The 26491-nt window shown below is 45.9% G+C and overlaps 1 protein-coding gene across 1 annotated transcript; it reads right to left on the bottom strand.

Annotated features, from left to right (window-relative positions):
* Positions 1 to 7417: 7417 nt before the first annotated feature.
* LOC110531620 (N-acetyltransferase 8-like) lies at positions 7418 to 25913 on the bottom strand. The gene is made up of 3 exons (XM_021614920.2): positions 25460 to 25913; positions 23983 to 24147; positions 7418 to 8110 (listed from the first exon to the last, which is right to left on the bottom strand). Exons 1-3 carry the CDS (start codon positions 25773 to 25775, stop codon positions 7743 to 7745), a joined length of 849 nt encoding a protein of 282 aa, XP_021470595.1. The 5' UTR covers positions 25776 to 25913; the 3' UTR covers positions 7418 to 7742.
* Between the last annotated feature and the right edge of the window lie 578 nt (positions 25914 to 26491).

Below are 26491 nucleotides of genomic sequence, written 5' to 3'. Positions count from 1 at the left end.
TGCCATACACTCACTCACCCCCACCCTCCTCTCCCTACCCCTCTCCCTTTGGGACAGCCCAGCCAGCTGACCTGACCTGCCTGCCTCCTCACTCCCTCAGTGTGGCTGCATATCATTCCCCTGCAGTGCTTTGTGTGGGTTGGTATCCTAGCAACAGACGGCCATGACATCTAGGGATCCGAAAGCGGAGAGAATCCATTGCTGCTGCAACACTGCTAGCGGTAGCTAACACACTCGCTGCATCTGAAATGGCACCCTATTCCCTATTTAGTGCACTACTTTTGACCAGAGGCCTTACGAGCCCTTGGCAAAAGTAGTGCTCTACATAGGGAATAAAGTGGAGAAAAAAAATTGGGTAAACCACTGACTGTGCTGTAGTGTTGGGTTCTCTCCAGCCACTAACAGGCTACCCTCTCCAGCAGAGCAGGACAACAGTAGACTTTCTCTGTGACTACTGACTTAGAACCACACTGCACCAACGGTCCTGGGAAAGATGGCAGTGGTCTCTGAAAGCAGTTCAAAATGAACCAACGGTCTCTGGTTTTCTGAGATTAGTGAGAGAATAGAGTTGGAGAGATCATCTATATAAATCCATCTCAGCTTTAGTCAGATTTTGTGTGATTCTGCAAACTTTGTCAAATATGTTATATTAAGGTATTTCCATAGTTTTTCTGTTACAAAAGGTTCATATCATATCCTCTGTGGATACTATTTACAGTAAAATACACCTTACAACTTTATTAAATCATTGATAATAAAATTAATCTCTTTCAAGGAAATCATACAAGCTTTTTTTCAAGTTGTGAACCTGTATGGTTTTTGCCTGCGGTTAAAACCGTGATGTAGGCCAGTGGATTGTTTCATTTTCAGTAGCATTGACGAATCACTGTAGTTGCAATGCAGTAAATTGAGTTTCCATGATACTCCTGACAACTAGAAAATCAGAAACAAGATCTCAGACGGGCTCAGACGAACAATAGAGAACAGAGACCACTTTCAGAAACCCTGCAATCTTTCTCTTGTCTGCTGGGAGGGACTGTCCTTTTCTCCTGTACAAACTGTCTGTACAAACTGTCTGTACAAACTATGCAAGTGGTACACCAGTAGAATCTTCAAGTAAAAAAAACACAAAATGTTTTATGGGACACCTCTTATAAAGAAAAATACTAAAATAATCATTGTACAATCACACCTCATATTCAGGCCTCTACATTTCAGTGGTGATGTGTTGCCATGCCAACAGTGATAGCGTTACAGCGCCCGACTCACCAGTATGGGATATAACACCAATGAAGCATTCTGAGTTAATAAAATCCTTTATACGATTGTGTCTCGTTATCTCATTGTTAGTTTTTTTATTGCTTAATTAGATGGCACGTGGGCAGGATTTCCAAAATGATACTGATAAATACACGCTTTTGTTGACACTTGTTGAACACAAAATAGCAGTTTGACGAAAGAATGCAGCAAGACTTTCACCTTTGGCAAATTTCAACTTTCCAAAAAGTTGCCGCAGGTCATAGCTATACATTTCTTTATGCGATGCTGTCTTGTATATATGCTTATGACACATACGGTGTATGAGCAAAAGCGATATATATTGGGTAGGAGGAGAAAAAAATCCATACTGGTCATCAAAAAGAAAGAAAGAAAGAAGACACAATTGTGCTACAAGTGCTTCTGCGTTCTTGGCACCTGTGGCCACAGTGGAGAATTCGTCGTCCTGTTAGCCACAGCAGAGTGATAGGTTCACCAGAGGAGTAGAGAGAGGGAGAGTCCATTTTGTGGAGTTCTGTAGACCCCCCCCCCTTTCCGGGTAAACTGCCACAGTGGCGTGTTTCTCCCTCACCCTTCCCCCTCCTCGTTTGGTGGAACATCCCAAAGACGGCCATCTTCTCAGACAGACAGTTCCAAAGTCCATTATTTTAGCATCGATGAAATCAACAAAAATGATAGATATATACTGTAAATCAAAACAACAGTAATAGATATAGCTATGTACACAGTCACTCTAAAACGTAAAATGTAGTTCTTAGCGTCAAGGGAGAACCATTTGCAGATTTATCGCATTTTTGTCTCAATTTCTTCTCTCTTCAAGAAAACAAAAAAGACAAAAAATAAAAACATTTTTTCCCACCAAAGACCCTTTGTAACGGTACCCATATACATTCATTCCTGCTATTAACTCCCAAGGCCTTTGAAATCTGCACTCACCAATGGAGGAACACCTATACTCACAGGAATACTACTTGTGCGGTTTTGATATCTTTACTTCTGCAATTGTGCGTGTTCAACTTGACATCTGGGGGACAGGATGAGGGATTTTTGTCACATACCATTTTTTTCCAGGTCAGATATGCTACGAATGAAGACTTTTATGAGACAATCTACCGGCTACCTTCTGTAAATATCTTGACGTCTAAGTTCAGTAAGGGGACCATCGTTTCTGGATTGGAAAGCCCTTGATAAGAGGTGCTCTCCAATAAAATAGGCTTTTAGTTCTGATGCAGCATGCATGAATTAAACCATCTATTGCAGATTTTTTTAAAAATACATTAACATTCTCCTGTTGTCCCAAGTCAACACAAACAATATTTCCCCCTTTTCTCAGAACCAAAAGGGGAAAAAACGAACATGATTTTTTGGGGGGGATTGTACATCAGCAGAGCTTCAGTGGAATGGAATAGTATTAAGTTACATAATCACACTCTAGTGGTGGTTGCATACAGTTTTTCTTCTACATTCTAATACTGTGTATACGTTGCCGGTATCACAGGGTACTAAGACCAGACCAAACAGGGCATACCATAGCATTCGCCATATAAACAGAGTTGAAAATAACGGAGTACAGTAAAATGCATTATGGTGACGTCAGTGTAGTTTGTCTGTTCCTCTCAAACAAGCCATATAGTTTTCTGTGGTGGTTTTTGAACGTCAGCATGTAATTATTACAGTATATAAGGCCTTTGCGTAGGCTGGGTATAATATTCCGTTATTTATCCAGAACACAAATAGCAGCCTAGGCTATGCATCTCCCACAATGCCTAGCGAGAGGGATATTGTTATTGAGACGGCGACAGCAGCGGTCATGGTTCACTTTGACAAGACTTCACATTCGTCCACTTATTACCCTGTACACTTTGTAGTGTACATTTAGTAGTGTTCACTCACTAGGTGCACTCTTATAGCCTCACCATTTAACATCTGCCTCTGGCTTCTACATTCTCGTGGATCCATGTCAAACTTCTTCACCCAGGTCTGTTTGGAATTTTTCAGACGGAGGAGGGGAGGATCGATAAAAATGTTGATCATAATGTGCATCCCAAATGGCACCCTTTTCTCTCTATTGCCCCCATAGGCCCTAGTCCACAAAAGTGCAGTATGTAAGGAATTGTATCATTTGGGAAGCACTCAAACTGTGGCAATTTGGAGAAAGAGAAAGACATTTTGAACTTCAATACTGACTTGTTCACTTTAAGTGCCCTCCACATCTCAATTCAGATGGTTGAACAAGGGAGAGGGGGTGTCAGAACAGCGAGACGTTCTCTGAAAACACAGTAGACAGCCAGTCGTTTGACCCGACATCTGATATATCAACATGAGGTACTTCCCAAGAGCTATGGGGGCTTGGTCAAAAAAAGTGGTGCACTGTAAAGGGAATAGGGTGCTTTTTGGAATGCATCCCATGATCTTACACACTCACAAATATTTTGACATTTGTCCAAATGAGGACAAAACTATTCCACTTTCCACATCACGTCTCCATAGACTTCTCGCTACATTATATCCCCACTCCCTTGATAAAAACACAGAGAATCAACTGATAATATCAACGTAATGAAACATAGAAACAATTATTATTTCCACTGCTTGCCATGTGGCAGAATGTATCGAAGTCATTTTCAAGACACATTGCATGCAAAATAAAATAAAAAAATCTCAAGCAAAGAAACACAATTTTGTTTAAATGTTCAGCTAAAAAAAGAAGCTTATTTTCTGTATTTTTTTTTTGTTAATTCTGTTTTTCTATTATTTTTCCAGGACAGGCACTGTACGTATATACGCACACACCAGGAACAGAGGCATGCCACACTGGCATTGCTTTTGCATTCTACGGTTGGCAGGCTTGATGTCATCGAGGCAGTGCTGTGGTGAGAGGATATAATGCACCTCTTCGCCCAACCCCACCCTACCTCCACAGACACGCAACACACACACCCATGCATCCTACTCCATAGCTGCACCGCACTGCTTTGATGACTCCACAATAGGGGAGTTTGGGGGGGGGGTTACAAGTTTAAATAGAATAGAAGCAGTGCAGCAAGACTGTGGCTCATGCAAAGATGGTGGGGTGTGGGTTAAAATTTAGGAGGGGGTCTGGCCCAGGGTTGCAGTCAGATTTATGTATGGGGGGTCAGAAGTCAAAAAGGGGGAGTGGGGGATAGAAGTCAAAGCTAGGGGGAGTGGGGGGGTCAGAAGTTGGAAAGGGGGAGTGGGGGATAGAAGTCAAGGCTAGGGGGAGTGGGGGGGGTGGAAGTCAAGACTAGGGGGAGTGGGGGGTCGAAGTCAAGACTAGGGGGAGTGGGGGGGTAGAAGTCAAGACTAGGGGGAGTGGGGGGGTAGAAGTCAAGACTAGGGGGAGTGGGGGGGTAGAAGTCAAGACTAGGGGGAGTGGGGGGGTAGAAGTCAAGACTAGGGGGAGTGGGGGAAGGTGGAAGTCAAGACTAGGGGGAGTGGGGGGGGTAGAAGTCAAGGCTAAGGTGAGTGGGGGGTAGAGGTCAAGGCTAGGGGAAGTGGGGGGTCAGAAGTCAAGGATAGGGGGAGTGGGGGAGGGTCAGAAGTCAAGGCTATGGGGAGTGGGGGAGGGTCAGAAGTCAAGGCTATGGGTATCAGCGCAATATCTTTTTGGTCTATATGTTTTTTTTTTCTTTTTTTTTCTTCACATTTAAATTCTTTATCTTTGTACAAGTATGACACAAGTTCTTGGGCTCATAGAAGTTGTATCTCTCCCTCTGCTGGTTCTGTCTGTGATAGGAGGATGGAGATGAGAGTGGTTATCGTTATGACGGGGAGAGAGGGGGTTGCCTTTTGGGTTTGTCAGCTACATACTGTATAGTATTCCAACTGTGTACACATTAACACATACACAGAAGGATATAAACATACCTGTAAATTGGATATAGTATTGTATTTAAATTCAAATGGATAAATTTGTGCTCAGATGCATTTTGTTAGGTCGACTGCATATACTTTAAGTCCGCAAATATTGCAAATAATGTATTAGGCCTACCCAAGTAGTTTTCTCCAATGACCTGGTTTGAATATATACTAGATTGCGATTACTTTGTAATTGTAGCTGTATCCATAAAATGTGTATACTACCATGTAGCAATGCTTCCATCAAATGTGTGTGATTATAAAAATCTTGAATTTATCCCTAATCAAATTCCAAACTTATTAAAAATGTTAGAATTTATATTGATTCAATTAGTAAACAATTGATAAGTACAGATATGAATCAATAACGCTCAAAGTTGAATTAGATTAAATAATTTACTCATTAGAAAATCCCATGATTAAATGAGTAATATGTTCAATATTGACACTTAAATATTCACCCTGCATGGGTATCCCTAGCCTGAACTACCCTCTTGTTTTCCCAACCAATTAGAGACCATCTCCATAGTTCCCATGTAGGTAGAATGGAATCATAGAATTAGGAACCATTGTCATTCTATAGAATCCATTCTGATACTGTGTTGAATGAGGGGATAAGAACATGACCAAAGATGGAGGAAGAGATAGAGGGAGGAAGAGATAGTGGAAGGGAGGATATCAGAAAGCTGGGGGAGGAGTGATAGGAAACTGCACTGTGTGGTCAAAAGTAGTACAATATATAGGGAATAGGAGATGCAGCCTGTGTGTGCTTGTTTCCTGCCACCCGATTCCACAGTACATGTCCTGCCACCCGATTCCACAGTACATGTCCTGCCACCTGCCTGCACAGTACATGTCCTGCCACCCGATTCCACAGTACATGTCCTGCCACCCGATTCCACAGTACATGTCCTGCCACCCGATTCCACAGTACATGTCCTGCCACCTGACTGCACAGTACATGTCCTGCCACCCGACTGCACAGTACATGTCCTGCCACCCGACTGCACAGTACATGTCCTGCCACCCAATTCCACAGTACATGTCCTGCCACCCGACTGCACAGTACATGTCCTGCCACCCGATTCCACAGTACATGTCCTGCCACCCGACTGCACAGTACATGTCCTGCCACCCGACTGCTCAGTACATGTCCTGCCACCCGACTGCACAGTACATGTCCTGCCACCCGATTCCACAGTACATGTCCTGCCACCCGACTGCTCAGTACATGTCCTGCCACCCGACTGCACAGTACATGTCCTGCCACCCGACTGCTCAGTACATGTCCTGCCACCCGACTGCACAGTACATGTCCTGCCACCAGAGCCACGACCTGTTCACCCTGCTACCATCTAGAAGGCGGAGACAGTACAGGTGCATCGAAACTGGGATAAGGAGAGACTGAGGAACAGCTTCTATCTCCAGGCCATCAGACTGTTAAATAGTCACCAGTAGCCGGCTTCTGCCCAGTACCCTGCCCTGAACTTTAGTCATTATTACTAGCCGGCTACCAGCTGGTACTCTACCCTGCACCTTATAGACTGCTGCCCTATATACATACCCCCTTCATATGTATCTCCTATATTCTCGTCATCCTATATAACTACTGCTATACACATATACATATATATATATATATATATATATATATATACATATACATATATATATATATATATATATATATATATATATATATATATATATATATATACATATACATATATATATATATATATATATATATATATATATTTATATTCCAGACATTACTCATCCTGATATTTCTTAATTCCTTTATTTTCATTTGGGGGGATTTGTGTGTATTGTTTTGTATTGTTAGATATTACTGCACTGTTGCAACTAGAAACACAAGCATTTCTCTGCACCTGTGTTAACATCCATCAAATATGTGTAAGCAACCAATAACATTTGATTTGATTTGTTCATCTTGTCTCTCCACAGGGATGCTGGTTTATGGGCTGTGCTGAAGTGGCTGGACAAATGCCAACCTACTTAGTCTTTTTGTCTAGGTCTTTTTGGGTACACACGTTGTTGTGACAATGGAGAGGGCTTCAGTGGGCTAATGAGAGACAGGGTGCGTTTGAGATAGAAATGCCACGTATTGAGCAGGAGGGGGTAGATGTTGGAGGGGCTGGTAGAGGTAATGAATACGGTAAGGAACAATCACATGGTATCAAAAGCAAAGGGAACACTCAGTTGATGATGTCATTTGAAAAGGCATGGGATGGTGATATATGTTAGGGATTTTTTTTATTTTTTACAACAGGACAGGGTAAAAAAAAAATCAATAAATGTACTCGGGGGGGGGGCACTAAATTCAAAATTTAAAAAATAAATAAAAAATAAACTAAAACCAATAAAAAGTTAGTGACTTTAGATGAATGAATAGAAACAGTAGTAGTAAGAAGAAGAAACTCTAATAATATAAAATAAATAAAGTTGTCAGAGGAGAAGGACTTGGTCGAGGCTCGTTGGGCGAGGGGCTCTGCCTCGAGGAGGTGGTGTCGTTGCTCTCTCCCCCTTTCTCTCTCCATCCCTCTCTCCCTCTCTCTCATCCCTCACTCCTCACGGAGCTGCAGACGGTAGCGTTGGTAACGGATCTGGAAGAAGAGCCTCTCTTGCGGCGAGCGGCTCATTCCGGGCAGCATGTAATCCTCGCTACCGCCGGTCCGCCGGAAGCCCAGCGACTCATACAGCTTGTGGGCAGCCATCTTGACGGCGGTGGTTCCCAGGACGACGGCGGCGTAGTTGTTATGCATGGCGAACTCTAGCACACGACGCCCCAGCAACTTGGCAATGCCCTTGCCGCGGAAGCGCGAGTCCACCGACATGCGGCGTAGTTCCACCGTGTTGTCATCCTCCCGGCCCTGCGCCGCCACGATGCCGACCACCTGACCTTCCAGCACTGCCACCCAGAAACATGAGCCTGGAGAACCAGAGAGCCAAGTTAGAGAGAACCAGATAGCCAAGTACAGTACAGTCAGTACTGTACTGTACTCTGTCTGTCTGTCTGTCTGTCTGTCTGTCTGTCTGTCTGTCTGGTAATGTGAGAGTAGTACAGTACTCTGTACTGTGTCTGTGTTGTAGCTATACAGTATCTACAGTATCTAGGGATCAATACAGTACCACGTTGGAGATGTACAGAGAATGCTGGACAGGTTTTCTGTGGTTGAGGTTGTGTGTGTAGTGTGGATGACTGGCTTACTATATTCTCATCCTTAGTTTATCTGATTTGCAAACCCCTCCAAAATGTGTGATAGCCTATTTATATTAGATACAACACACACACACACACACACGTCACACACACGTCACAGAGCAAGTGCTGAATTTATGCTAATACACTGATTGGACAATGTTATGAGGGATTTAAGGCCCCTGTGGGATTCAGTGGATTAATGATTGAATAAAACAACTGTCAGATGTATTACAGCCGGTCGCCACGGTAACAAGTGTGCCTGTCCAGACACGGCATGACATGTAGCATCACGGAGAGGGTAGCTTCCCACAGCTGGGGAGGGTATTAGAAGGCAGCTAGATCTGCAAGCAGTGAATAGTTGGCTGGGATATTTTCCCATTTGACCTTTGACCTTGGTCATCATTGTGTGTGCAGAGTTCAGAGTGAATCAGACAATTACTTTTTGGATTCTAGGACTTGGTCCAACTTGGAGGCTCTCCAGTGTTGACTCTCCCTGTCTCTAGTCACAATGCGGGACAATGTTAGCTAGCTTCGGAATAGCTGCTCCACTTTGGAAGGGTCAGGTTCATTCAAATTACGGTGTAATGTGTCAGCGTTTTTAGGGTTAGGGTCAATTCCATTTCAGTTCAAGTCAATTCAGGAAGTATACTGAAATTCCAATTCTCTTTTGGTTTTTGGTTTACTTTCAGAAATGACTGGAAATGCAGTGGAATTGACCCCAACCCCGGTCTTCAGTTGGGGATACTAAGAGTAAGGGGGCTGTAGGAGGGGGGATACTAAGAGGAAGGGGGCGGTAGGAGGGGGGATACTAAGAGGAAGGGGCGGTAAGGAGGAAGGGGGAGGGAGAGGTATGAGGGGGTAGTTAGGAGAAGGGAGGTAGGAGGGGGGAAACTAAGAGGCAGGGGCAGTAGGAGGGGGATACTAAGAGGAAGGGGGCAGTAGGAGGGGGGATACTAAGAGGAAGGGGTGGTCGGAGGAGGGAAACTAAGAGGAAGGGGGTGGAAGGAGGGGGGATACTAAGAGGAAGGGGTGGTAGGAGGGGGGATACTAAGAGGAAGGGGGCGGTAGAAGGGGGGGTACTAAGAGGAAGGGGGCGGTAGGAGGGGGGATAATAAGAGGAAGGGGGCGGTAGGAGGGGGGATACTAAGAGGAAGGGGGCAGTATGAGGGGGGATACTAAGAGGAAGGGGCGGTAGGAGGAAGGTGGCAGGGGGAGGGAGAGGTATGAGGGGGTAGGTAGGAGAAGTGAGGTAGGAGGGGGGATACTAAGAGGAAGGGGCTGGTAGGAGGGGGGATACTAAGAGGAAGGGGGTAGTAGGAGGGGGGATACTAAGAGGAAGGGGCGGTAGGGGGGGATACTAAGAGGAAGGGGCTGGTAGGAGGGGGGATACTAAGAGGAAGGGGGTAGTAGGAGGGGGGATACTAAGAGGAAGGGGCTGGTAGGAGGGGGGATACTAAGAGGAAGGGGGTAGTAGGAGGGGGGATACTAAGAGGAAGGGGCTGGTAGGGGGGATACTAAGAGGAAGGGGGTAGTAGGAGGGGGGATACTAAGAGGAAGGGGGCGGTAGGGGGGATACTAAGAGGAAGGGGCGGTAGGGGGGGATACAAAGAGGAAGGGGCGGTAGGGGGGGATACTAAGAGGAAGGGGGCGGTAGGAGGGGGGATACTAAGAGGAAGGGGAGGTAGGAGGGGGGATACTAAGAGGAAGGGGCGGTATGAGGGGGGATACTAAGAGGAAGGGGCGGTAGGGGGGGATACTAAGAGGAAGGGGGCGGTAGGAGGGGGGATACTAAGAGGAAGGGGGCGGTAGGAAGGGGGATACTAAGAGGAAGGGGGCGGTAGGAGGGGGGATACTAAGAGGAAGGGGGCGGTAGGAGGGGGGATACTATGAGGAAGGGGGCAGTAGGAGGGGAGATACTAAGAGGAAGGGGAGGTAGGAGGGGGGATACTAAGAGGAAAGGGGCGATAGGGGGGATACTAAGAGGAAGGGGGCGGTAGGGGGGATACTAAGAGGAAGGGGCGGTAGGAGGAAGGTGGCAGGGGGAGGGAAAGGTATGAGGGAGGATACTAAGAGGAAGGGGGTGGTAGGAGGGGGGATACTAAGAGGAAGGGGCGGTATGAGGGGGGATACTATGAGGAAGGGGGCGGTAGGAGGGGGGATACTAAGAGGAAGGGGGCGGTAGGAGGGGGGATACTAAGAGGAAGGGGGCGGTAGGAGGGGAGATACTAAGAGGAAGGGGGCGGTAGGAGGGGGGATACTAAGAGGAAGGGGGCGGTAGGAGTGGGGATACAAAGAGGAAGGGGCGGTAGGGGGGGATACTAAGAGGAAGGGGGCGGTAGGAGGGGGGATACTATGAGGAAGGGGGCGGTAGGAGGGGAGATACTAAGAGGAAGGGGCGGTATGAGGGGGGATACAAAGAGGAAGGGGGCGGTATGAGGGGGGATACAAAGAGGAAGGGGGCGGTATGAGGGGGGATACTATGAGGAAGGGGGCGGTAGGAGGGGAGATACTAAGAGGAAGGGGCGGTATGAGGGGGGATACAAAGAGGAAGGGGCGGTAGGAGGGGGGATACTAAGAGGAAGGGGGCGGTAGGAGGGGGGATACTAAGAGGAAGGGGCGGTATGAGGGGGGATACAAAGAGGAAGGAGCGGTAGGGGGGGATACTAAGAGGATGGGGGCGGTAGGAGGGGGGATACTAAGAGGAAGGGGCGGTAGGGGGGATACAAAGAGGAAGGGGCGGTAGGAGGGGGGATACTAAGAGGAAAGGGGCGGTATGAGGGGGGATACAAAGAGGAAGGGGCGGTATGAGGGGGGATACAAAGAGGAAGGGGCGGTAGGGGGGGATACTAAGAGGATGGGGGCGGTAGGAGGGGGGATACTAAGAGGAAGGGGTGGTAGGAGGGGGGATACTAAGAGGAAGGGGGCGGTATGAGGGGGGATACAAAGAGGAAGGGGCGGTATGAGGGGGGATACAAAGAGGAAGGGGCGGTACGGGGGGATACTAAGAGGATGGGGGCGGTAGGAGGGGGGATACTAAGAGGATGGGGCGGTAGGAGGGGGGATACTAAGAGGAAAGGGGCGGTATGAGGGGGGATACAAAGAGGAAGGGGCGGTATGAGGGGGATACAAAGAGGAAGGGGCGGTAGGGGGGGATACTAAGAGGATGGGGGCGGTAGGAGGGGGGATACTAAGAGGAAGGGGTGGTAGGAGGGGGGATACTAAGAGGAAGGGGGCGGTATGAGGGGGGATACTAAGAGGAAAGGGGCGGTATGAGGGGGGATACAAAGAGGAAGGGGCGGTAGGGGGGGATACTAAGAGGATGGGGGCGGTAGGAGGGATACAAAGAGGAAGGGGGCGGTACTAAGAGGAAGGGGCGGTAGGAGGAAGGTGGCAGGAGGAGGGAGAGGTATGAGGGGGTAGGTAGGAGAAGGGCGGTAGCAGGGGAAAGGTAGAGGTGGGAGGGGAGAGGTAGCCACCCCACCATCTGTCAGAGCAGAGCCTGTGCCAACAGTCAGGGTTACATCATTCCGTGAACTTTCCTGGTTTCGAGAAATCCTTTTTTGAGGATTGCTGCTTATTCCCTTATTCTCGGTATTGTGCAACCCTATTCAGGACAGGATGGGACAACCAATTTTAATTATTATTATTATTTAAATGGGGTACTCAGAAGAAGTGGGAGGTAGGAGGTGCCGGAGAGGAGGGGGGTACTAAGAGGAAGGGGGAAAGTAGGAGGGGAGATACTAAGAGAAAGGCGGGAGATAGGAAGGTACAGGTAGGAAGGAAGAGGTAGGAGGAAGCTGAAGCCCTCCCCACCATCTGTCAGAACAGAGAGTGTGCCAACAGACAGGACGGGACAACCAGGCACGCCAGTCCAGGCCGTTTGTGATGTGTGAGATACACGCCACTTTAGTGTTGCTGTAACTACAGATCAAACATTTTATTAATAGATTAATAATAGTTCAAATGTGAATAGAATATTACATATTAATAGATTATACATATTCAAGATGATTCTATTAAAGATGCACTCTCAAACCATTGTATAATTTCAGCCAGTAGTTTTGAAAGTGGTTCTCATGAGCCAAAAGTGGTCCCCGTTTTTTGTGTACGAAGCCATTAAATTGTGTTCTACGTCATCCAGCTTGTACGATATGTTACGAATACAGTTTGTTGTGCTTTAAGATCCTGGAGTGCATCTTTAAGATGTCCCATGTATATACTAGCGATTAATGTCATGCATCCCAAATCACACCCTATTCCTTATATAGTGCACTACTTTTGACCAGGACCCATAGGGTTCCATTAGAGACGCAGTCTTGGTCTCTGGTAAAAGCTCAGAGGGATCCCACAGTATTCATTCCTAAGCTGCTGGTTCCAAGGTTCAAGAAGCACCATCCCGTTTATTTGACTTCATTCCGATTCAATTGAACAGATTTAGAGAAGCTCAATACCACTTAGCTGTAATTATCTCTGTACGGGGGTTGCTAACTGCAGATAGGATGAAAGAAAAAGGCAACTGACCTTTTCAAACTCTTCTTGACCCCGTGTGTAATACCTACATGTTTCAAGCAGACCACCATAGTCCCTGCGCCCAAGAATGCCAAGGTAACCTGTCTAAATGACTATCGCCCCGTAGCACGCACAGCTGTAGCCATGAAATGCTTTGAAAGGCTGGTCATGGCTCACATCAACACAATCAACCCACTCCAATTCGCATAGCGCCCCAACAGATCCACAGATGACGCAATCTCTATTGCACTCCACACTGCTCTCCACACTGCTCTCCACACTGCCCTCGCCCACCTGGACAAGAGGAACACCTAAGTGAGAATGCTGTTCATTGACTGCAGCTCAGCGTTCAACACCATAGAGCTCAGGACTCTGGGACCGAACTCCCTCTGCAACTGGATCCTGGACTTCCTGAGGCACCACCTCCAGGTGGCGAGGGTAGGCATCTGCCACACTGACCTACAACACGGGGGCCCCTCGGGGGTGCGTGCTTAGTCCCCTCCTCTACTCCCTGTTCACCCACGACTGTGTGGCCGTGCACGACTCCAACACCATCCTTAAGTTTGCTGGCGACACGACGATGAGACAGCCTATAAGGAGGATGTCCGTGACCTGGTAGTGTGGTACCAGGACATCAACCCCCAACGTCAGCAAGACAGAAGAGCTGATCGTGGACTACAGGAAAGGAAGGGCCCGAGCATGCCCCCCTCCACATCGACGGGGCTGTAGTGGAGCGGGTTGAGTTCCTCAGTGTCCACATCACTAAGAAACTATTGTGGTCCACACACACCAACACAGTCAGGAAGAAGACTCAACAACGCTTCTTCCCCCTCAGGAGGCTGAAAAGATTTGGCATGGGCCCCTCAGATCCTCAAAAAGATTTACAGCTGCACCATTGAGAGCATCTTGACTGGCTGCATCACCGCTTGGTATGGCAACTGCTTGGCATCTGACCGCAAGGCGCTACAGAGGGTAGTGCGTACAGACCATCCTTGCCATCCAGGAACTCCAAACCAGGAAGTGTCAGATGTAGGGCCTAAAATTGGTCAAAGACTTCAGCCACCCAAGTCATAGACTGTTCTCTCTGCTATCGCACAGCAAGCGGTACTGATGCAGGAAGTCTGGAACCAACAGGACCCTGAACAGCTTCTACCCCCGAGCCATAAGATGGCAAAATAATTTGTCAGGTTAGCTATTGGTTAACTATTTAACTATTTGCGTTGACCCTTTTTGCACAAACTCTTTTGACTCATCACATACAGTACATTGCTGCTACTGTTTATTATCTATCCTGTTGTTTAGTCACTTTATCCCTACCTATATGTACATACAGTGCCTTGCGAAAGTATTCGGCCCCCTTGAACTTTGCAATCTTTTGCAACATTTCAGGCTTCAAACATAAAGATATAAAACTGTATTTTTTTGTGAAGAATCAACAACAAGTGGGAAACAATCATGAAGTGGAACGACATTTATTGGATATTTCAAACTTTTTTAACAAATCAAAAACTGAAAAATTGGGCGTGCAAAATTATTCAGCCCCCTTAAGTTAATACTTTGTAGCGCCACCTTTTGCTGCGATTACAGCTGTAAGTCGCTTGGGGTATGTCTCTATCAGTTTTGCACATCGAGAGACTGACATTTTTTCCCATTCCTCCTTGCAAAACAGCTCGAGCTCAGTGAGGTTGGATGGAGAGCATTTGTGAACAGCAGTTTTCAGTTCTTTCCACAGATTCTCGATTGGATTCAGGTCTGGACTTTGACTTGGCCATTGATAACACCTGGATATGTTTATTTTTGAACCATTCCATTGTAGATGTTGCTTTATGTTTTGGATCATTGTCTTGTTGGAAGACAAATCTCCGTCCCAGTCTCAGGTCTTTTGCAGACTCCATCAGGTTTTCTTCCAGAACGGTCCTGTATTTGGCTCCATCCATCTTCCCATCAATTTTAACCATCTTCCCTGTCCCTGCTGAAGAAAAGCAGGCCCAAACCATGATGCTGCCACCACCATGTTTGACAGTGGGGATGGTGTGTTCAGCTGTGTTGCTTTTACGCCAAACATAACGTTTTGCATTGTTGCCAAAAAGTTCAATTTTGGTTTCATCTGACCAGAGCACCTTCTTCCACATGTTTGGTGTGTCTCCCAGGTGGCTTGTGGCAAACTTTAAACGACACTTTTTATGGATATCTTTAAGAAATGGCTTTCTTCTTGCCACTCTTCCATAAAGGCCAGATTTGTGCAATATACGACTGATTGTTGTCCTATGGACAGAGTCTCCCACCTCAGCTGTAGATCTCTGCAGTTCATCCAGAGTGATCATGGGCATCTTGGCTGCATCTCTGATCAGTCTTCCCCTTGTATGAGCTGAAAGTTTAGAGGGACGGCCAGGTCTTGGTAGATTTGCAGTGGTCTGATACGCCTTCCATTTCAATATTATCGCTTGCACAGTGCTCCTTGGGATGTTTAAAGCTTGGGAAATCTTTTTGTATCCAAATCCGGCTTTAAACTTCTTCACAACAGTATCTCGGACCTGCCTGGTGTGTTCCTTGTTCTTCATGATGCTCTCTGCGCTTTTAACGGACCTCTGAGACTATCACAGTGCAGGTGCATTTATACGGAGACTTGATTACACACAGGTGGATTGTATTTATCATCATTAGTCATTTAGGTCAACATTGGATCATTCAGATAACCTCACTGAACTTCTGGAGAGAGTTTGCTGCACTGAAAGTAAAGGGGCTGAATAATTTTGCACGCCCAATTTTTCAGTTTTTGATTTGTTAAAAAAGTTTTAAATATCCAATAAATGTCGTTCCACTTCATGATTGTGTCCCACTTGTTGTTGATTCTTCACAAAAAAATACAGTTTTATATCTTTATGTTTGAAGCCTGAAATGTGGCAAAAGGTCGCAAAGTTCAAGGGGGCCGAATACTTTCGCAAGGCACTGTATCTACCTTGTACCTCTGCACATTGACTCGGAACTGGTCTCCTGTGCATATAGACACATTTTCGTTACACATTGTGTATTTTTCCTCATGTTACTATTACTATCTTTTTTCCTCTCTCTGCATTGTTGGGAAGGGCCCGTAAGCATATTAGTCTACACATGTTGTTTACAAAGCATGTGACGAATACAATTTGATTTGATTTGATAGGATAGGATCAGAGAAAGAAGGAGAGAAGACAGAGAGGGGGGGGGGGGTGGAGGAGAAGAGAGAGTACCCATCGGCTCACCTGTGTGAGACAGGTGGTGGAGTCTAGCATTCTAGCTGGCAGGGGTTCCTCCTCCTCCCCTCCATATTCTCCTCCTCCTCCCCTCCCTATTCTCCTCCTTCTCCCTCCTCCCTAATCTCCTCCTTCTCCCTATTCTCCTCCTCCTCCCTATTATCCTCCCCCTCCCTATTCTCCTCCCCCCCCCCTATTCTCCTCCTCCTCCCCCCCTATTCTCCTCCTCCTCCCCCCTATTCTCCTCCTCCTCCTCCCCCCCTATTCTCCTCCTCCTCCCCTCTCTATTCTCCTCCTCCTCCCATCCCTATTCTCCTCCTCCTTCTCGTCCATATTCTCCTCCTTCTCCCCTCCCTATTCTCCTCCCCTCCCTATTCTCCTCTTCCTCCCCTCCCTATTCTCCTTCTCCTCCTCCCCTATTCTCCTCCTCCTCTCTAATCTCCTCCTTCTCTCCCCTCCTTATTCTCCTCCTCTCCCCTCCTCTCCCCTCCTTATTCTCCCTTTTCTCCCCTCCTTCTCCCCTCCCTATTCTCCTCCTTCCCTCCCTATTCTCCTACCTTCCCTCCCTATTTTCCTCCTTCTCCCCTCATTCTCCTCCTTCTTTACCCTCCCTATTCTCCTCCTCCTCCTTCTTTACCCTCCCTATTCTCCTCCTCCTCCTCCCCTCCCTATTCTCCTCCTCCTCCCCTCCCTATTCTCCTCCTCCTCCCCTCCCTATTCTCCTCCTTCTCCCCCCTCCCTATTCTCCTCCTTCTCCCCCTCCCTATTCTCCTCCTTCTCCCCCTCCCTATTCTCCTCCTTCCCTCCCTATTCTCCTACCTTCTCTCCCTATTCTCCTCCTTCTCCCCCCTACTTATTCTCCTCCTTCTCTTCTCTCCCCTCCCTATTCTCCTCCACCTCCTTCTCCCCTCCTTATTCTCCTCCTTCTCCCCTCCTTCTCCCCCTCCCTATTCTCTTCCTTCCCTCCCTATTCTCCTACCTTCCCTCCCTATTCTCCTCCTTCTCCCCCCTACTTATTCTCCTCCTTCTCTTCTCTCCCCTCCCTATTCTCCTCCACCTCCTTCACCCCTCCTTATTCTCCTCCTTTACCCTCCCTATTCTCCTCCTCCCCACCCTATTCTCCTCCTTCTCCCCCCTCCTTATTCTCCTCCTCCTCCTTTGAGAAACATTGGCTCTGAGAAGAAGGGATATGCTGGTTAAGAGTCAGACATGGAGAACTAAGAGCTAGCTTGACTAGAGAGGGGGATCATAGGACCCTGGTAGATGGGGATGGGAGTAGACAGTAGGGTGTGGGGGTATCCTAGCCCGTGGTTGAAGGAAGTGGAGAGGACTCTACCAGGACAGTACGGAGGAATGGAAGGAGGAGAGAGCTATTACAAGAGCTTTAAACACTATTTCATTTGGAAAGATTTTTAACTCAGGATTTTAATGTGACAGATTTTTTTATTCTAACTGGTATAGGAAAATATTATGCTTCCTGTCGTGGGCGTGCATTGGTAGGAGAATATGGTGTGATGATATGACCCCCCCGTCCCCCCGTCCCCCCGTCCCTAACCCTTTTTATTGTGCTTAACAAGATTATTGTCTATCCATTCAGATGAAACCTATAAGGGTAATTTCGTTGATAAGCATTTAGTCTAGACAGCGCACACCCTTGCTGTGTGTGTGTGTGTGTGTAAGATTAAACAAAAGCTCATTAACAGCTTATGTCTGCTTTAGTGTGTGTTCATACTTGATACAGATCATCCCTTTGTTAGGGTTAAGCGTGCCTGTGTGTGTGTGTAGCAGACATGGGTCGGTCATAGTTGCTCATGGTCACGTGATGAGGTAGAAGCAAATTTCCTCTTGGTCTAACGGTCAAGGTGTTGGTTTGTCCCGCAGTAGACCAGGGAATGAGTTTAGTAGGGTGTCTCTGGGTATAGGATGGGGACCCCCCTCCTCCCTGTCTTCCGGACAGCTATACAATACACATCATTGTTTTGTCCCCATGTCACCCTAACAGATAAGACCAGGAGCACACACACATGCTTACACACGCACATCTATGCACATACACTCATATGCACACTTCTCACACAACATATGGCAAATCATTATTTAAACATGAATAGTTAACATGCCCCACCCATCTCAAGAAGGCCTACAAGCTCAAGCATATCTGTCATACACACTAACCTGTGCCCTGTCATTCACTACACACACTACCCCTGGTATGTTACACACACACACACACCCTGCCCTCTGTCTCCATTACAGCTCCATTAGCGCCTGAGACGGTGTAGGAGCATTAATCACTAAGGAGGCTGCAGCACTGGTCTTTTCACATTAGTTTTACTGCCCTGGGTGGCTCATCACTCACACTGTGTGTGTGTGTGTGTGTGTGTGTGTGTGTGTGTGTGTGTGTGTGTGTGTGTGTGTGTGTGTGTGTGTGTGTGTGTGTGTGTGTGTGTGAAAGGGTTGGAGGTTTCGTAAAAAATCCCTTCCCCCCCTCTTCTTTAAATCACTAACCAAAACCCTCTGTTAACGTCTAAGATGTTGTAAAGCAGAGGAAGATGTGCTTTTTCTGTGTCTCACCCACTCATAAAGATCAGACCACATGATTGGTTACCCAAGATCGGATCATATTATTGGTCACCTGGGAGTAAAGTGTTTAGAAACAATAATGTTTTTAACATCTCATTTTGCCTCTTGTTGGGTCCATTGTTCTTTACCAGTATCGATTAAAAACATGTTTTGGAGTAGCGCTTTTGCAGTCACATATTTTTGGGTTGTGTCATTGTACAATGAATAAGACACTTACTGAAATGTGCTATGAAGTGAGTAGAGATTAAACTCAGTGACATCTAGTTAAATTGATACCCCTCTCGAATGGACAATCAAGAATGTACTAGAGCTGGAATGAATCTCTCTCTCTCTCTCTCTCACTCTCACTCTCACTCTCACTCTCACTCTCACTCTCACTCTCACTCTCACTCTCACTGTCTTTCTTACTCTGTCTCTCCAGGTGATGCCTAACCCAGTTCTCCACACCTACTGTTACATCCTCAACAATAAAGAGAGGGAGCGGAAGGATGGAAGGAACGTTTATCTACTGTGTGTATAGCGAGCTCCCTCAGCTGACGAGCTAGAGAGAGTTCCCAAGGGAGACCCCTACTTGGAGCAAACCTTCCCCCGTATCCCAATCAAATGCTTCCATTTTCTACCTTGCCTTCTCTCTCTCTCTCTCTCTCTCTGTCTGACACACTCTGCCTCTCTGTCTGACACACTCTGCCTCTCTGTCTGACACACTCTGCCTCTCTGTCTGACACACTCTGCCTCTGTCTGACACACTCTGCCTCTGTCTGACACACACTCTCTCTCTGCCTGACACAGTCTGCCTCCGTCTCTCCGACTGCCTCTGTCACTGTCTCTGTATCTCTCTCAGCAGCGCTATAATAAGCAGCAGGTACTATGAGTGACAGTAGTGAAGTGTCTGCACCCACTAACTCCCCAGAACAGAATGAGATCACTGTCATTAGCAGGGAAGTGAATAGGGGCTAACAGACAAGTAGACAGCGTCCCAAATGGCACTCTATTCCCTACATAGTAGCCCATAGGGCTCTGGTCAAAAGTAGTGCACTATATAGGGACTAGTGTGTCATTTGGGATGTGGAAGTAGACTGCGCTGTCTAGGCAGGACCCGGTATGGGACAGGCTCTGACCCAGACTGAGATATGAGGACAACAACCCATCTGGCCACTTTTATCACTGCCCTGGGGCCCAGGAATCAGGTGGCTGTAACTGTTGAGTCACCTTGGCCCATCTACCTAAGTACTGTGTGGAGCAGACTAGATACCTTCACTATAGAGAGCAAAGTTGAGTGAGTCCCAAATGGCACCCTATTCCCTACATCGTGTACTACTTTTGACCAGAGCACAATGAGCCCTGGTCAAAAGTAATGCACTATATAGGGAATAGGGTGCCATTAGGAATTGGGCCCAAGCTTCATAATGTTGAAGTGAGGAACGTGGTAAAGGAGCTTGGTTTTGCCTTGTGCCGAATCACGCCCCTCGCCATGTCTTGTATAAGATCAGTTCAGAACAGAGCTTGTGCGTGTGCACATTTGCTGATATTATTTTCCAGTTAGCGAGTTATTAGCCCAGTTATAGATAAGTATAGGTCAGCAATGGGGAGTTACTGCTTCCTACAAGATGACAAAATGTGGAGGCTACATTTCAAGCTGTCTTTAAAAAGACAGTCAGGTAAAAAAAATCTCCTGTCTTAATTAAAGGGGCAGTGTTGTATTTTGTATTTTGAGACAGGCTTGAATATACAGATATGCTAATAGACAGAGGGGTAGCCTACAATGTCTAATTCTCTGTATGGTAATTATTATTATTATATGTCTCAAGCAATGTAGGCCTGCATTGAACACCATATATAGGATACTGTAGGCTATATGATAGAAATCAAAAGCTATTTCCATGGGAAAATGTTATAGGATTTGCTCCATTGGTTTTGTTGGTGGGCCTACATTATGCTCAGATAGCCACAATAGTCTATTGACTACTGTCTAAAACCATAAGGGTACAGCCTCAGTGTTCACCGTAAACGCACGCAGGAAGTTCTCAAAATGTTCAAGATTCCGCTCAAAATACCTACAATTTTCTCAGTGCCCCCAAAAATGTGAGGGAACATTGGTTGGGAACCCAACAAACATTTATGTTGGGAAAGAAAAAGCGGCCCCTGTTTGCACTGACATTAATACCATATACCCTGCTATGGTACAGGAACATTATGAAGGTATGAAAATCTGGATACAGCCAGACCCTACCTGGTATAGACTACAGAACAGTGGTGTATTTGTACAGGGCAGTGAAAGTGGATGGGATTGATTTGTTGATCAATGAAACAGCGTTTATCGATTGGTTGATTAATGAAACAGCCTTTATCATTTGGTCGATTAGTGAAACAGCCTTTATCGATTGGTTGATTAATGACACAGCCTTTAGTGATTGGTTGATTAATGACACAGCCTTTATTGATTGGTTGACCGTACCACAGGGATGTCAGGGAAAACTCAAGCTGGTAGAATTAATGTCCTGCTCTTTGATGTTAAGAATCCCTAGTTAAACACCCACCCCCATGCCCCTATTGTTCCTGGTATGTCTCATGCACACACACGCTGAGCAGAGGGCTGAGATAACAGATGGCTTTTTGTGACAGTGGGACGAGTAAATGCTTAACACACATTATAGTAATGGGGGGGGGGGGGGTTTAGATACAGGTACATGTCGGGATATTATTTCTGACGATATATCGTATCGTTTTGACAATATCGCAATATTAATTTTGGGATAGTTGGCTGTACCGATAGTATTCTTCCTTCATACCTTGTTCTCCATCTTCTTTTTAAACAGGCAGCCAAATGACTGATCAAAACTGGTTCTCGTGGCTCTGTCTTTGTCCTTCTGCAGCAGACAAATGGTGAGCAATGTGTTTGGATCATTGAATCGCAATAAAATCTCAGTATCGAATCGCAATACATATAGAATCATGAGAATCCTGACAATTACAATACATATAGAATCATGAGAATCCTGACAATTACAATACATATAGAATCATGAGAATCCTGACAATTACAATACATATAGAATCATGAGAATCCTGACAATTACAATACATATAGAATCATGAGAATCCTGACAATTACAATACATATAGAATCATGAGAATCCTGACAATTACAATACATATAGAATCATGAGAATCCTGACAATTACAATACATATAGAATCATGAGAATCCTGACAATTACAATACATATAGAATCATGAGAATCCTGACAATTACAATACATATAGAATCATGAGAATCCTGACAATTACAATACATATAGAATCATGAGAATCCTGACAATTACAATACATATAGAATCATGAGAATCCTGACAATTACAATACATATCGTATCGGCACCGAAGTACTGCGATAATATCGTATCGGCACCGAAGTACTGCGATAATATCGTATCGGGAGGACCCTGGCAATTCCCAGCCCTAACACATATACAGTGCCTTCGGGAAATATTCAGAACCCTTTACTTTTTCCACATTGTTTGGTAACGGCCTTATTTTAAAAATGTATATATATTTTTTCATCCTTTTATTTTTTCATCCTCATCAATCTACACACAATACCCCTTAATGACAAAGCAAAAACAGGTTTTTAGAAATGTTTACAAATGTATTAACACTGAAAAACTGAAATATCACATTTACATAAGTATCGATTGGGTTCAGGTCTGGGCTCTGGCTGGCCCACTCAAGAACATTCAGAGACTTGTCCCGAAGCCACTCCTGCGTTGTCTTGGCTGTTTGTTTAGGATCGTTGTCCTGTTGGAAGGTGAACCCCCCCCCCCCCCATTCTGAGGTCCTGAGCGTTCTGGAGCAGGTTTTCATCAAGGATCTCTTTGTACTTTGCTCAGTTCATCTTTTCCTCGATCCTGACGCTGAAAAACATCCCCACAGCATGATGCTGCCACCACCATGCTTCACAGTAGGGATTGTGCCAGGTTTCCTCCAGGAAGAGTCTTGGTGGTTCCAAACTTCTTCCATTTAAGAATGTGGGAAGGCCACTGTGTTCTTGGTGACCTTCAATGCTGCAGAAATGTTTTGGTACCCTTCCCCAGATCTGTGCCTAGACACAATCCTGTCTCTGAGCCCTACGAACAATTCCTTCAACTTCATGGCTTGGTTTTTGCTCTGACATGCACTGTCAACCATGGGACCTTATATAGACAGGTGTGTGTCTTTCCAAATCATCTCCAATCAATTGAATTTACCACAGGTAATGGAAACAGGATGCACCTGCCCTCAATTTGCATAGCAAAGGGTCTGAATACTTCTGTAAGGTATTTCTGTTTTTTTATTTCTAAAAACCTGTTTTCGCTTTGTCATTATGGGGTATTGTGTGTAGATTGCTGAGGATTTTAAAAATAAATTTTAGAATAAGGCTGTAACATAACAAAATATGTAAAAGTCAAGGGGTCTGAATACTTTCTGAAGGCACTGTATACACCTACTGAAGAGGAGATAAGTGTGTGTGTGTGTGTGTGTGTGTGTGTGTGTGTGTGTGTGTGTGTGTGTGTGTGTGTGTGTGTGTGTGTGTGTGTGTGTACCGGATAACGGAGGCTAGCAGACAATGTCAGCAAGAGGCGGAAAATCAAATGCTTATCAAACACCTGCCTGTTAGGAGATTCACAAATAACTGGCAATTGACCCCAAGATGTAGGGTAGAGGTGGATAAAAGTGTGTGGGTGCGGTTTGTGTGTGTATGTGTCAGCATGTGAGAGAGACCGAGAGAGAGAGACAGAGACAGAGAGAGAAAGCGATTTGATTATAGCCTAAAGTTTTGGAACGGAACAAGGAGGAAGTGTGTCATAGCTCACTTCTTAGAATCGAAGTGTTTTGCATCATAGGAGATTTATGGATTGTCCTAATTAGGGACTGATGTAGTTGAGGAAATGACTCCAATGAGGCTTGGCCGACTGCTGCAGAAAGTCTATCAGCAGTTTCCTCCTTGCAATCAATAGGCCCAGTAGTGTGGCTTGCTCTGAACCCTCCCACAGTAACACAGTGGAGCGAGTCGCCCTGCATACTTAATAAGCAGGGAGACTGCCTCGGTCTTTGAACGCATAACTGTGTCCCAAATGGCACCCTATTCCCTACATAGTGCACTACTTTTGGCCAGGGCCCATGGGTCTGCGGATGAACATTTATATACTGACAAACACAACAGATTAGGCCTATTTCATTTTCACATTATATTCAGGATATAGTTTGTGTGTTGTGTCCAATTGCCCCCTATCCCCTCTTACCTGTAGGTTTCATGTAATACTCCTCGATGTCTGCCATGTCAGTGTGGAGCGCGCAGGCCAGATAGCTGTGGATGACTTTGTGGCTGTAGAAGTAGCGCGCGCCCATGAGAAGGAACGGCGCGCAGCAGGTCAGCGCGAGGGATTTGGTCACAACAAAGCACATCACTATGGAGATAAGGAAGAAAAATAAACGATACCTGTCAGAAAAAAGAATCAAATGTTGGATTTTGGCGGAAGTCACACACATAACCAAACAGTGACATTCCAAAAATAAGTATATGTTGCTGCTTCAAAATAAGATCAGTCCCTAATATCACACACGTAATAAGGAGTACGTCATTGAAAAACATCACATGGCATCCTATGTTGAACATGTATTTATTTTACTGGGTGCAAATTTAAGTGTATACACATAGCCTAGATATCCTACACATCCAATAGCCTTTTAAAATAATCTCACTCTGGTCCATTTACTGCAGTCGGTGCTTTTTGGAGTAGCCTATTTCTCTGATTGGGCAGCACGGTGGCGCCAGAGTGGAACCCACCACACAGACAGGCTGTGCAGCACCATTGCATGTTATTATGTTTTCGTCTAGCCTGGCATGATGCAACACTATTTTACTCCATTGCGCCACGATATGGCGTGCTTACTGTCAACAGTGTGCCCTTACTTTGTAGCGGCATGGTTCCAAATAATAGCGTCATATCCACATGATAACCCACACCAATTTTCATACAACATTTCGACAGTGAAGTATGGTATGTTTTGTTGGTTTTTACTGTTTAATCTGTATGGTACTTACCACGGTACAGATAAAGGAATGAGGTGTACATACGTACGTGATGAACATTTTGAAATTAACATCTGCACTCGAATTATAAACAATGCCAGCATGCGCACACGGCTGGTGGTGCTGCGCGTTGTGTGCACGTACAGTAAAATGTGTGTATGATGGGAACTGGTGGGGGGGTGCGATTGGTGCACGCACGCGCACACTGTGGGCCAATCCTCAAGTTCTATTCATTCATTCATGCGTCCAACCCAACCTGCATCGTAGCGCCCTACACGCACATCCAACAGGGCACCGACTACATACTACATGCACCATGCGTTTTAGCCATGCCTTTGTGTGCGGTTTGATGCGGTGCTGTAAGGTACGTGAGCTACATGCCGGAATCGAGGAAAAGAGGGCATCGAGTTATCCATTAACACACACATTGATGCTCCCAACAGATTATAGCTTTCCTTCAACTGCATTTCAACTCACAATAAAAAAAATTAAAAACATTTTGCAATGATTGGTTTTCATGTGTTAGTATGGTTGGGTTATTCATTAAGAATGTATTTTACAATAATCATTTTTCAAATACATAATATACATGGGTAAAATGAAAAGCGTTTTTCAATGAGTAATGGCAACTTTAAACGAATTTCACTCCAGTAAATCGTTAGTATAGGGTGAATCGTGTCACTTACGTGTCAGAAGAGCATATACGAATTGGGTTTGACTTTGCTGTAATATGCCTCTGAACGCGGTGTTGGGTATTCTCTCCATTATCCCCTCATAAAAGATGCGGCGCACTTCCACATGGTCCGTGCGCTCAAACTCCCGGATCAAAACCGTATCTTTCCTCACATAATTTTCCTCGAGAGGATTCGGTGCCGGTGTGGAAGAAGTCCACATTTGCGAGGAGGAAAGGATAATAGAATCTTTTTTTGTCCCTTGTATGGCATCGTGCTCATCCGCAACAATTTTTGTCTCGCAAACCATTTTTGGAGACGAACAATGCATGCAACTGGCCTCAAAAATAACTCGAACCTTGGTAAGAATAGAAATGGGATACGATGCGTTTATAAATATGCAAAGAAAAAAGGCGGCGGGTGTTTCTGTTGCAACCCTGAGCGTTTCTGCACGACCAAGGGTTGCCGGCCAGCACTTAGCCTATTTATAATGCGCCCTAGCGGATGCATTCAGATTCAGGGGCTGGCCCGCACAGAGCGTACATTGGCTCAGGCGCTTCTCCGTTCGATTCTGATAGGCGTATCGAGACAAGAGTGAGGCACCCGGTTTAATTATTTTTTTAAACCTCAACATTGCTCCTGGTGTGCCGGCGAAATTCCACACATGTGTGTTTGAGGGGGACAGGGAGGGTGGACTTGCGTAAGGGTATTTCGGAACAGGTAGGCTAATGGGGCCCTTTGAAGCTCACCCCAAACAACCCGGCCTGCACCGGTGTACCTGCTGCGGGAGCTGCGCCAGACCCTCTATGCAGTGATGACTGAAATTACACTTGCCAGAATGGATAAGACGCGTTCATACGAACGCGAACATATTCAAAATATAAAGGACACTTGGTGATGGTGGGACTTTGTAAGGGAATGTTTGGAGAACTGACTGACTGTGTAGCCTATGGCTGGTTGGGTGGATGCGGCGCAGAGCTTCGCTCCTCCCGGCGTTGTGCCTCTTTCGATCTCCGGTCTCATGACTGACAGTTCTGCTGCACTGCA

Source organism: Oncorhynchus mykiss, chromosome 9 (assembly GCF_013265735.2).
Source record: "Oncorhynchus mykiss isolate Arlee chromosome 9, USDA_OmykA_1.1, whole genome shotgun sequence".
NCBI lineage: Eukaryota > Metazoa > Chordata > Actinopteri > Salmoniformes > Salmonidae > Oncorhynchus > Oncorhynchus mykiss.
The sequence above is the reverse complement of the archived record's forward strand: the minus strand, read 5'-3'. Positions and strand labels throughout refer to the sequence as shown.

Excerpts from the sequence above, each read along its gene's own strand:
- LOC110531620 (XM_021614920.2), bottom strand. The coding sequence starts at position 25,775 with ATGCATTGTTCGTCTCCAAAAATGGTTTGCGAGACAAAAATTGTTGCG. Across the intron at positions 24,148-25,459 it reads CGTATATGCTCTTCTGACAC|TGATGTGCTTTGTTGTGACC; the intron begins GTAAGTGACACG and ends TTATCTCCATAG. Across the intron at positions 8,111-23,982 it reads GTATTACATGAAACCTACAG|GCTCATGTTTCTGGGTGGCA; the intron begins GTAAGAGGGGAT and ends CTGGTTCTCCAG.